This window comes from Chiloscyllium plagiosum, unplaced genomic scaffold (genome assembly GCF_037043375.1).
Source record: "Chiloscyllium plagiosum isolate Xiang-an unplaced genomic scaffold, Cpla_swu_hap1 HiC_scaffold_9, whole genome shotgun sequence".
Lineage (NCBI taxonomy): Eukaryota > Metazoa > Chordata > Chondrichthyes > Orectolobiformes > Hemiscylliidae > Chiloscyllium > Chiloscyllium plagiosum.
In genome coordinates, this window is record NW_028270147.1 from 90,167,056 (window position 1) to 90,180,207 (window position 13,152).

Sequence of the window (13,152 nt, forward strand, 5' to 3'; positions counted from 1 at the left end):
AACAGAGGGCAGTCTCCCTGCTATGGGAGGCCCCATATTGACTGCTTAAACACATTTACTGGTAGTGGGGATGGCAGGAAGAGACTATTTGTGACTGAGCCTGTATTCACCAGAGAGTTTAGAAGAATGAGAGAGGATCTGGTAGAACTTTACAAACAGGGTTCCACAGACTAGATGCAGGGAGGACGCTTTCCCTCGCCGGGGAGTCTGGAACTAGAAGTCATGCTCTCAGGATATGGGGCAGGCCACTTAGGACTGAGGTAGGAAACAATTCTTCAAACAGAGGGTGGAATTCATGATGCTAAATGGCTTTGGAGACTGGGTCACTGAATATATTCAAGAAAGAGATTGATATCATTTTAAATTTTAAAGACATCAAGAGAAAATGGGAGTATGACACAGAGATAGGAGATCAGCTGTGATCATATTTAATAACAGAGCAGGTTCAAAGGGCTCCTACTTTCAATTTGACTTGTAAATCCAAAGCATTGTGTTAGAAAAGGTTTTCATCCCCGAGAACTGACCTGGATTTGAACCAAACCAGGGAACAGTCTTTTCACCAATCGTCAGCATGATATTTCTTCCCAGTATTCGGGATCTGTGGAATCCCATTGCCTCAAGCTCAGCAAAAGGCATGCGTTAGGAGTGTAAATTTTAACTAGGGAATGATGTTACATTCAGCATGTCTGGTTGGGAGTCACATTGATACCAGATTAGCACCAATTAGACAACGGATGATTCTGTCTTGGGAGAAAATCTCTCTGTCCACATTCTACACAGATATTTGTAATGTTGTGTAGCGACGGATAGCTTTTACAAAAAAATTAAACTTCCAATTAATCACTGAAGGAATAACATGACAAATTTCACTTTTCATCTTGACATCAGGTGTAAATCACAACCTGGTTACAACCTGACATTCTCAATCTCTCTCTGGGATTTTGGAAGCTCAGAACCTCTTCACTGATTCCACCCATAGTCTCCAAACCTAAACACCTTGTACCTTCTTCTCACTGAAACAACTTGTGCCTCTTTTTGAAAATCACCCCCACGCCCTTGGACACCATAACTGCTTCCAGCCCTACAACCCTCAGAATTCCCAACTTTCCTTTTTGGCACCCTGTACATCAGGTTCCTGTTATCCCTCCATTTGACATCCACGCCTATAGCTGCTGGGCCTTTAGAATTCCTTCCCTAAATATTCTGGACACTCTGCCCACCCTTTTTTTTAAATTATGCGTTACTTAAACTTACCCCTTCTTGTGCTAATATTGCTGTGTGCAACTTGGCGTCAAATTCTTTTTCATAATAAATCTATGAAACACATTGAGACTTTTTTCCTATGTTAGCAGCCTGTATAAAACAAACATGCTCGAAGTTGGGCTGAGAGTAAAAGTGACCAAGTGTTGCTTTATTGGGATGGGTTGGAGATTCCATGTCTGCCATTCTCTAGGTAACGCTAACACCACCTTGTATTGCAGGGAGAAGTATCATTTGTACAGGCTGGGGAGTTACGCGAATCTCAATGTGTATATGGACTGGTGAAAGTAGGGTAAAAGCTGTGACCAAATGATGGAACATGCAAATGTTGGAGCACTTATTCGGAACCTGTTAGATGGTTTGAAAGAAGGCTCTGCCCAAACAATGACTGTTACTAATTAACCAACTTGGCAGCACGAAAAGATGAAACCAATTGGCATTTAGTCTAAAGGGCTAATCGAGTGTCCTTATCACTTAGCAGTATCCAGCACAGTGCTCCTCCATGGGGAAGTACCAGAACAGAAAGCATAGTTGGACAGGTGATCATCATGTCCTGTCCTAAGTTTGACTGGGACCTGCTGGCTAGCATTCTGGGAAAATAAGCCTAATTATTGGGCTAAATATTAGAATGAATTATTTTTCTGAACCCTTGATGCACACTGCTCCAGCCAATGGTCCGTAGTTCCAGTGGGTACCATAGCAGACTAAGGAACATTCCTCCATCAGTGCAGCTCAACAATGTCACATCCCCGCACAAAACAGGAGCCACTCAAAAAGTCACTGTTATTTATTGCTGTACAAAATACTTCTAATAATATAGCTACAGTAAATCAATAATCTGTTACTGCAACATAACTCTAAAAGAATGGCTGTACAATTACCCTTGGGAGCATGTGATAATGTCTAGTTGTCATATATTAAAGCTACATTATTCTATCAGAAATACATCCCCAAACTTAGCTTCATAAGGAGTGTTAACTTCACCTTCCAAAGCAGACCTGTGTATAGCAACACCATAAAGGGGACTTCTGTTGTCAAGCACTTTCAGCTCTCACTTTGGTTGCATTCTGGTTTTCCCAGCATCACTTGGGATCAAAACACATGCGGCGCGAATCACATGGTCACCCAGCAGTGACCAGAACCTCTCCCTCTTCAATGATGATCTCCTGCGAGTCAGTGACTGGCTCTGCATCTTGTGGTGATCCCGACAAATTGCTAATTATCACAGTTGTGCTGAAACATGTTTTTAGTCCTATAAGCAACCAATTTAAAATGCTGTCCAGTGATTCCCCATTACCTGCATGATTAGTTCAGTGTTGAGTATGCCCACAGCGCCCCAGGTTGGTGTATCAGAGTGTAGCACCATTTTCTAATTGAATGCAGCCTCAACCCTTCTCTCTCAAGTCCCCCAGATTCAGACATATCACTCTAGGTCACTACAGGGAGGTGAGGGGGTGGGTCAGGCAGGTTCAAGATGGGTAGTAACTCTCTAGTTCCTCCCAATAGCTGGCTCCAGCAAAGTGAAAGGGAAGATTTCAGGTTGATGGCTTGTTGGTATTCCTTACTGTAAAGGAATGCAAGGTCCTAAAGGTGTGAAGAAGAGTCAAGTGCAGAGCTTGGGGGTGGTGGGGGGGGGGAGGGTGCAAAGATTGGATTATGAAGAGATTGAAGAAATTAATACAGTACTAATTTTCTGCCTCCAAGTGGCTCTAGAAAAGCTTGTAAACAATATGGAGTACAGTACTTGTTGTAATGGTTGGAGGTGCCCAGGCATTCAAATTAGTACTGGACCAATTTTTACTTTGAATATTATTCACAAGTCGCTTAACTGTATTAGGTCATGTCTCTTACTTTGGTCTGAATGTTTGGCTGCTTTTGACCCAAGACTTTGGAATCTGAAAATCTGTAAATGGCTGCTGTCCCTTGCCCTCCTCACAGACCCTCACTCATAATACTCAAAGATTTAAGCAACCACCTTAGTTAACTATTTCACCTTGTCTTACTAAGACGCGGATCGTCTGGGTTGGCAGTGGATTGGCACGCACTTTGTTTCTGGCGGGGTCAGCTGTCAAGAGAACAGGAACAATGGCCATTTTGGAAGGTACAGGTAGTGGAGGGGTTTGGGGGAGGTCCTGAATCAAAGCTCATGCTCCTCTTCACTGAGGGAGACTCCCAAAAGTTCTCATGACGCAACCCCAGGAGAGGCATCGATGCAGATTTTAAAGAGCTGGGGGAGGTTGGGTCAAGGGTGTGAAGTAATGGGAATGAACACAGCACCTTTCCAATACAATGGAGGACCGGAGCGAGAAACAGAGAGAGAGAGAGAGAGAAGAGGCAGAGTGATAGTGTAGTCACAAGTCAAACAAACGTGGTATGGGGTGTACTGTGCATTTTCTGATGTTTTGCAGCATTGCTTGTTCATATTGACTGGGATTGGTGATGAACTTCAACCTCTTCCTCCCATTCACTCCGTACTTGCACTTCCCCCCCCACCGCGATAAAAAAAGGGACTATGTATTTTGTCTTATTCCCTGCAGGATTGTAGCCCTGAAGGTCGCCAGTGGCACTATGCCCTGTTCTTGCAGGATCTGCAGCAGGCCTTCCTGTAGTACCAGTGTGTGCACAGCTTCACCTTCAGCACCAATGCACAGTTGGCCGTCACTTTGTCCTGACAGTTGTCATCTGCAAAACAAACAAACAAGAGAAGATTTACCATGGAGAACGAGATGCCGTTTCACCACCTCACTTGCACAGACACCCCAACCTGCAAACCTTGAGTGTTGCCAACACTGGGTAGACAGTTTCTGGCAAGCTTTACCACATGACCTGTGACCTCCTAACTGCCCAACCCAACACTCTTTCCATTGGTCACCCATTATCTTCAGCATTGTGGCACAAGACCTCACACTCAACTGGAAATTGTCAAGTCCTCTGTAATCTAATTGGATAATTCTTCACTGTCAGTCAAGTAATCTCGCTCGCCCCTCTCCAATAACTCAGTACCCAACAAATTAAAGCCTATATTAAGCATTTTGGTGTCAGTACACAGCCTTGTTGCACTCCTTTCTTCAATAGAAAAAATGTCTGATTGTCTCTCTTCACACTAGTGTTGCTGTCTGGTCCCAATACTCCAGCTTAGTTTGTGCTAGTATTTCAACCAAGCTCATCGTAACTTGTCTGGTATGAACACTATGCTGAAAATGTGTTGCTGGAAAAGCGCAGCAGGTCAGGCAGCATCCAAGGAGCAGGAGATTGACTGGGATTGGTGATGAACTTCAACCTCTTCCTCCCATTCACTCCGTACTTGCACTTCCCCCCCCACCGCGATAAAAAAAGGGACTATGTATTTTGTCTTATTCCCTGCAGGATTGTAGCCCTGAAGGTCACCAGTGGCACTATGCCCTGTTCTTGGCATAAGCCCTTCTTCAGGAAGGGCTTATGCCCGAAACGTTGATTCTCCTGTTCCTTGGATGCTGTCTGACCTGCTGCGCTTTTCCAGCAACACATTTTCAGCTCTGATCTCCAGCATCTGCAGCCCTCACTTTCTCTCTGGTATGAACACTATGTCTTGGAATCGCATATGCAGGTCTAACCACTTTCTCAACCTTAAATACTGTGTGGACAAACAACCCTAGGACTATGTTTGTGCATTCCTGTTAGAGTTGTACTTTTACTTTCTGTCACCTGTCTGCTCTTGATACAAAAGATGTCATTTCACACTCCTGTACCTTATATGTAGCTGCGACATTTCTGCACAGTCGAGCAGGTATGTCAGCATCCACTTGATATCCATCGTTATCCTGCTCACCATTCACAATGCTTCCAGGTTTTATGCCATCCCCAGATACTTGAAGTTGTACCCCATACACCCAAGTCTGCATGTGATGATCCCTGTCCTGAACTGTGGAGTACTCCCCTCCAAATCTCCCTCCACTCTGCTTCCTGTCACTTACCCAGCTTTGTATCTGTGCTGCTGCTGCCCATTGTATTCCATAGGCTTCAATCTCATGGACAAGCCTGTTGTGTGGCACTATGTAAACCTTTTGGAAGTCTATTTACATCAGACAGTATATCCCTTAACAACCCTTTCTGTCATCCCAAATACCTCAAGAAAATTAGCTTGCCCTGATTAAATCAAAGCTAGATATCCTTGATCAAATTGTACAGTCATTCAGTTATACAGCAGGGAAACAGACCCTTCAGTCCAACTCATCCGTGCTGACCAGATATCCTAAATAAATCTAATCCCATTTGCCAGCATTTGACCCATATTCCTCTACACCCTTCCTATTCATGTACCCATGCAAATGCCTTTTAAATGTTGTAACTGTAAGAGCCTCCACCACTTCCTCTGGCATCTCATTCTATACACACACATCACCCTCTGTGTAACAAGTTGCCACTTAGACCCATTTTAAATCTTTTCCTTCTCACCTTAAACACGTGTCCTCTAATTTTGACTCCCCTACCCTAGGCAAAGGTCCGTGGCTAGTGACTTTATCCATGCTACTCAAGATCTTATAAATCTCTATAAGGTCACCCCTCAGCCTCAGCCTAATTAGCCTCTCCTTTTCACTCAAACCCTCCAACCCTGCCAATATCCTTATAAATCTTTTCCGAACTCTTTCAAGTTTCACAACATCCTTCCAATAACAGGGAAACCAGAATTGAACATAGTATTCCAAAAGTGGCCTAACCAATGTCCTGTACTTCTCCAAAGTGTCAGTGGGGGACCACTTTGGGGCCAGTGACCATAATTCTATTAGTTTTAAAATAGTGATGGAAAAGGATAGACCAAATCTAAAAGTTAAAGTTCCAAATTGGAGGAAGGCCAATTTTGATGGTATTAGGCAAGAACTTTCAAAAGTTGATTGGGGCAAATGTTTGCTGGTAAAGGGGCAGCTGGAAAATGGAAAGTTTTCAAAAATGAGATAACTAGAGTCCAGAGACGTAAATGTTTCAGTTAGAGTGAAGGGCAAAGCTGGTAGGTGTAGGGAATGCTGGATGACTAGAGAAATTGAGGCTTTGGTCAAGAGTAAGAAGGAAGCATATGTCAGGTGGATCAAGTGAATCCTTAGAAGAGTATAAAGGCAGTAGACGTATACTTAAGAGAGAAATCAGGAAGGCAAAAACGGAACATGAGATAGCTTTAGCAATTAGGATTAAGGAGAATCCAAAGGGATTCCACAAATATATTAAAGTAACTATGGAGAGAATGGGTCCCCTTAAAGTTCAGCAAGGACACCTATGTTTGGAACCGCAGGAGATGGAGGGGATGCTAAATGACTATTTTGCATTAGTGTTTGCTGTGCAGAGGGACTTGCGGAAATAAATAGAGACATCTTGAAAAATGTCCATATTACAGAGGTGGTGGAGCTGGATGTCTGAAAACACATAAAGATGGACAAATCCCCAGGACCTGATCAGGTGTACCCTCAAACTTTGTTGGAAGGGAGGGAAGTGGGCCCCTTGCGGAGATATTTGTATCATCGATAACCACAGGTGAGGTGCTGGAAGATTGGAGGTTGGCTAACGTGGTGCCACTATTTAAGAAAGGTGGTAAGGACAAGTCAGAGAACTATGGATCAGCCTGACGTCGGTGGTGGGCAAGTTGTTGGAGGGAATCCTGAGGGACAGGATGTACATGTATTTGGAAAGACAAGGACTGATTAGGGATAGTCAGCATGGCTTTGTGTGTGGGAAATCATCTCACAAACTTGATTAAGTTTTTTGACAAAGTAACAAAGAGAATTGATGAGGGCAGAGCAGTGGACATGATCTATATGGACTTCAGTAAGGTGTTTGACAAGGTTCCTCATGGTAGACTGGTTAGTAAGATTAGATCACATGGAAAACAGGAAGAACTAAACGTCTGGATATAGAACTGGCTCAAAAGGTAGAAGACAAAGAGTGATGGTGGAGGGTTGTTTTGCAGTCTGGAGGCCTCTGACCAGCGGTGTGCCACAAGGATCGGTGTTTGACCACTACTTTTCGTCATTTATATAAATGATTTGGATATGAACATAGGAGGTACAGTTACTAACTTTGCAGATGAAATCAAAGTTGGAGGTGTAGTGGACAGCGAAGAAGGTTACCTGAGATTGCAACAGGATCTTGATTAGATGGGCCAATGGGCCGAGGAGTGGCAGATGGAGTTTAATTCAGAGAAATGTGACGAGCTACATTTTGGAAAACAAATCAAAGCAGGGCTTTAACACTTAATGGTAAGGTCCTGGGGAGTGTTGCTGAACAAAGAGACCTTGGAGTACATAATTCCTTGAAAATGGAGATGCAGGTAGACAGGAGAGCGAAGGCGGCATTTGGTATTAGATTTTTTTTTAGATTAGATTAGATTACAGTGTGGAAACAGGCCCTTCGGCCCAACAAGTCCACACCGACCCGCCGAAGCGAAACCCACCCATACCCGTGTGCGTGCGTGCATGTGTGAGCGCACATGCGTTTGCTTGTGTGTGGGGTGGGGGGCATTGGATTCGGGATTTAATTATGAGGATTATTGGATTGGGAGTTTAATGCTAGAAGTTATTGAGGATTTAATTGTTGGGGATATTGGATTGGGAATTTATTGGTTGGCGCTATTGTGTTCGGCATTTGATTCTTGGGAAGTATTGTATGGGAATTTAATGATGGGAGTTACTGGATTGGGGAGTCAACGGTGGAAGGGATTATTGGATTGAGGATTTAATGGTGGGGGGCTATTGGATTGGGGATTTAATGGCAGGGGGGGTTACTGGATTGGGGATTTAATGGTGGGGGGAAATTGGATTGGGGATTTGATGGTGAGCGGTTAATGGATTGGAGATTTAATGGTGGGGGGTAATTGGATTGGGGATGTAATGGTGGAGGGGTTATTGGATTGGGATTTAATGGTGGGGTGGCTTATTGGATTGGGGATTTAATGGTGAGGGATAATTGGATTGGGATTTAATGGTGGGGTGGCTTATTGGATTGGGGATTTAATGGTGGGTGGGTTATTGGATTGGGGATTTAATGGTGGGTGGGTTATTGGATTGGGGATTTAATGGTGGGGGGGTAATTGGATTGGGGATTTAATGGCGGGGTGGCTTATTAGATTGGGGATTTAATGGTGAGGGATAATTGGATTGGGTTTTTAATGGTGAGGGATAATTGGATTGGGGATTTAATTGATGCAGCTGTTGTTTTCAGGATCTAATAGTTGAGGGGGTAATGGATTGGGGTGCAATTGTTTCGAGGTGGGTATATTTTGGCTAACCTTACCTGGTGCGTCCGTGGGACACAGTTGAACCTCACATGTCTCTTTTGCCTCTGGCTTTGTGGATGGATCGCAGCCTTGTCCAACTTCATCTCCCTGGTAACATTTCACTTCACGAACTCGGACACCACTGCCACAGGTTTTACTGCACTGTGTCAGATAAAGACAGCAGTTGGTCATTGGGACAGCACCAAACACACATTGCTGAATGCAAGTATGTGGCCAGGTGTCAAAGATCCGTAATGAGGAGAAACTGTTTGGGTTGTCAAAGAGGATTCGAGTGCCCGGGAACAGACCGTGTTCTCAGTGACTCAACAAGCATTCCAACTTCATTCCATCCAGGTCCATCAAGTACTTCTGTTCTTGTGCTTGTCCAATGCGGAACACAGCTCTCCCCTGACAACCCAATTAGATCCTCCTACATCACGTACAGAATAGGTTAGATGTAAAGTTACCGTTTTCTCCGTCAACTTAACTGGTAGTTACAGGTCAGATAAAGAACACAACGAACATGGGATTAAGCCATGTCTTGGCCACACCAGTCTATATTCTCTCAGACAAGTACAGACTAAGCTGTGTTCAACATTCAAGTTCCTTCGTTATGACCCACTCATTTCTGATGGACAGACTCAGGTGCTCTAAAGCAATACCACAACTTGCATATTGAGATGCCAGTCTGCAGTATCTCAGATAATGACTGTTTGCACATCCATTGTCCCGTCCCAGTATCTTTAAGTAATGTTCTTCAACTTCTTAACTACTGTAACACTATTTTATTGACATCTGCCCATAGCAGATTCTCAAATACAGCTCTCCTGTGCAGTGTCTTAGACCCCTCTCTCCATATGCTCATTCTAGACTGGTGTCTTCTCTCTTACCAATGTCATGTGATCAGTTACAGCATCACGATCTAAATGAATCTCACTATACAACATGACCAGCTTGACAAGATTGATGTGGATTGCATCCCTCATGTCACTTTCCTGCTCTTTCCCTGTAACCATTGATTCTTATTGAGGCACAGAGGGACTGATTCACAATTGTAAAGTCACCGACTTATTGGTTAAGAGCTGCAGATTGCAGTGACTGATCGTGGAGGGTGGGTGGTAAACTGGCTTTCTTCAGGGTTTGGTGTTTTTGCTGCAGAGCAGAAACACAGCTATTTCTTTCCTGTAAGTCCAACGGCTTCTCACCCAAACATTCACACCCACACGTTCTTCAGCTACCTGAGAGCCAATCACATTGCAGATTGTTGTTGGTGGGCAGAAGGGCTTTGATAACAGGTCATCATTCCCCAGACCAATCAGCCACTTGCTGCCAGCTGAATTTCTATTCATGCACAAACCCTAGCTCAGGCTCATCTGCAATGGGATTGGGCAAACTCCTGGAACAAGCAGCAGTGTAAACAGCACTTACATTGAGTGTCAGATAACTTGCTTTTGAAAAAGTGCAAAAGACCTTGGTTTTGAAAACAATCCTTTCCCCACTTCAGTCCACAATGAAAAATACAAAAACAAAAGTACATCTTTACATGCTATAGTTTATCATGTTTAAGGAAGGATGTAAATACTTTAGAAGCAGAACAGAGCAGGTTTAGCAGATTAATATCTGGAATTAGGTGCTTTGTCATATGTGAAATGGTTCAACAATCTAGGTTGTATTCGTTAGAGTCTTAAAAAAAGGTGCCTTGATTGAAACATAGGGGACCCAGAGAGGCTTTAACAGGTTGGAGTGGAGAGCTCGCTTCCTGTAATGGGAGAGTCTAGAACTAGGGGCTACTGGTTAAGTATCAATTCTTTCCCATTAAGGAGAGAAGGGAGGCCATTTTCTTTACTATCAGAGGGTCATGAGTTATGATTAGATTACTTACAGTGTGGAAACAGGTCCTTCGGCCCAACAAGTCCACACCGACCCTCCGAAGAGCAACCCACCCAGACCCATTCCCCTACATTTACCCCTTCACCTAACACTACGGGCAATTTAGTATGGCCAATTCACCTAACCTGCACATCTTTGGATTGTGGGAGGAAACCGGAGCACCCGGAGGAAACCCACGCAGACCCGGGGAGAATGTGCAAACTCCACACAGACAGTCGCCTGAGGCGGGAATTGAACCCGGGTCTGTGGCGCTGTGAGGCAGCAGTGCTAACTGCTGTGCCACCGTGCCGCCCTCTTTGGACTCTCTTCCTGAAAAGGTGGTGGAATAGGTCTACGAGTACTTTAAGGCAGAAGTAAATAGCCTTTTATTTATTAAGGGGTTGAAAGGTTATCAAGGGTAAGTAGGAATGGGGGAGTAGAGGTTACAGTCAGATCAACCATGATTTTATTGGATGGCAGAACAGGCTAGAGGGGCTGAATGGCCTACTCTTGTGCATTATGTTATATGATTCTGAAAACAGAATGGGCTAACCCACTTTCCTCTCACAAGCAATGAAACTGTTTGCAGGATTGGCAGGAGGTTGAGACAGTGGCAATAACTGCTTCGGGTTAATCTCTCTGAAAAGTAGTAGGCGATCAGTGGGGCTGCTCATGAAGTCCTTGTTAATACAGCAAAGGTATGCAGCAAAACTGGGATCCTGCTTCCTGGAGCACTCTGGTGGGCCACCCTAAACAGAACAGAACAGCTGGAAGGAAGGAGAGAGACTTAACATCAATCCTCCTCAGAGTTTCTGTGGCAATGTCTACCTTCGCAATGAAATCTGTAAGTGGTTGTTAATGTGTAATAAACTGTCTTGTCAACGAGCAGAGGCTCTCCTAGTGAAACCAGGTGGCGGCTTTCCTCAACTGCACTTGACCGAGCAGGTGTTGCAGTTTCCGACATTGAAAGAGAACGGTGGCAACAAACGTCACCATGAGCAGTAGTTCATCGTGAGCTGACCTGCCAATACAACTGCACCCAGTTCCAATGGAGCACGGAAAAAAAAACTGTCGAGAGGCCAAACACAGGAAATGTGCATGGGAAAGGACCAAAGGACCATAAGACATGGGAGCAGATATTAGGCCACTCAGCCCATCAAGTCTGCTCCACCATTCAATCATGGCTAATAGGTTTCTCAACCCCATTCTCCCACTTTCTCCCCGTAACACTTGATACTTAAGAACCTACCTATCTCTGTCTTAAATACACTCAGTGACCTGCCCTCCACAGCCTTCTGTGGCAATGAATTTGGTATGGAATTAAAGAAGCAAGTGGTTATTTGCTGCAGTACACACAGGGCAAGCTTACAGTCCCCTTTAGTAAATCAATAAGACACAAGTGCTGACCCGGTCAGTTTGCTTACCTGGGACCAAGACGTTTTAAACCACTTTGAGCAGGGCCTCTCGAAACAGGCCGCCTCCTCGTCGGGCTTCTTGGAGTGACCACACCGGCTCTCCTCATACTCCTTATAAGCTCCATTCTCCAGGCCAGCACATAGAATCCTCCGGGTCTTCCTGCCCCGGCCACATGTGGCATTGCACTAAATTTAGTAAGACCATGGCAACCAGTTATTACACAGTTGGGTAGTCAGTCCATGCCCACACCCTACACCAGGGGGAGCTCAAGAGCTATCAGCCAGGCAGTAGACTGACTTATTCACCCTTTGGTCCCCCACAACCCTCCTACTAAAACTCTCCTACCCACAAAATTCTCAACTCCCTGTCTAGTTACTGGTGCCCACATTAACACAATGGTGACAGGTGCAGGCCGAAGCTCCCAAGTGCAACAGAATGTCAGGAAGTTGGCAAATATTACAGCGAGATATGAATGTAAAAGGTCTGACTTGAGATAACCCGAGTGACTTTTCCCTGGGAAGTCAATTATCATACAAAACGAGGCTGGACTGCTTTGCGAACCTTTGGGTCGCTACGCAAATCTGTTTCCGATCACCAGTCGCTCCTCTGTCTTCCTCGGGCTCCAGGCCTGCCTTTCTGTCAGGGGATGGGAATCCTGAGAAAGCTCAACAAGGATCCCAGTCCAGTTCTAAACTTTGGAAGTTGAAGGAACTCATTTTCTCCTCTGGCAGCCCTTCACCCCCTCCCATCCCCTCACTCATGCACAGCGTCTCACCCTCTCCTAGTCTCTTGCCCCCTTCCCAACTCTCTCATCAGCTCCCAGTCACGTAGTGCGAAAGAGGGCCGCAACTGAGATTGCACTGGAATTAGTGCTGGTGACGGGATCTCTCCACCACTGGAGAACCATTGCAGACCCCAACATCCCTTTCCTCCTTGAAGCATTTAACTGGCTAGTGAGGGACCTTCCTGGGATTTTAGACCTAGCAGGACAGAGATCCAGAAGGCCGACAGTTGCCAGTTAACCAGAAACTGGCAGCTCTCCATCACTGAATGTGTCCCCATGTGGTGCCTGCTATTGTTAACAGTCCAAGCACTTTGGCAGGTATCCCCTGACACCGGTGAATGAGGATTGTGGAGAGAGGCCATTACAATGGGGAGCAGAGAAGGATCAACACAAAGGGCAGCAGGGTGGCTCTCAGTTTCTTGCCCCACGTTTTGATGCCAGGCCCCTCAAAGGGGCACTGAGCTTGGAAACTCACACAGAGTGAGCCCAGCCACCATGGTCCCTGCTGCAGGAGACTGGATTATACTCAATCCCGGGAATGGTACAGAGACTGCGACTGATGGTCCAGGAGTCCGAGAGAGGG

The 13,152-nt window shown here is 45.1% G+C and overlaps 1 protein-coding gene across 3 annotated transcripts in view; it reads right to left on the minus strand.

Moving 5' to 3' along the window:
• Window positions 1–3,715: 3,715 nt before the first annotated feature.
• Window positions 3,716–13,152, minus strand: part of LOC122554649 (ADAMTS-like protein 2) — a 122,952-nt gene continuing 113,515 nt past the window's right edge. For all 3 annotated transcript variants that reach the window (XM_087990286.1, XM_043700011.2, XM_087990285.1), the window contains exons 16-18: window positions 11,794–11,970; window positions 8,518–8,662; window positions 3,716–3,942 (exon numbers count right to left, since the gene is read on the minus strand). In XM_087990286.1, coding sequence (XP_087846412.1) covers window positions 3,827–3,942; window positions 8,518–8,662; window positions 11,794–11,970 — 438 coding nt within the window. In that variant the 3' untranslated portion in view covers window positions 3,716–3,826. The remainder of the gene's footprint in view (window positions 3,943–8,517; window positions 8,663–11,793; window positions 11,971–13,152) is intronic.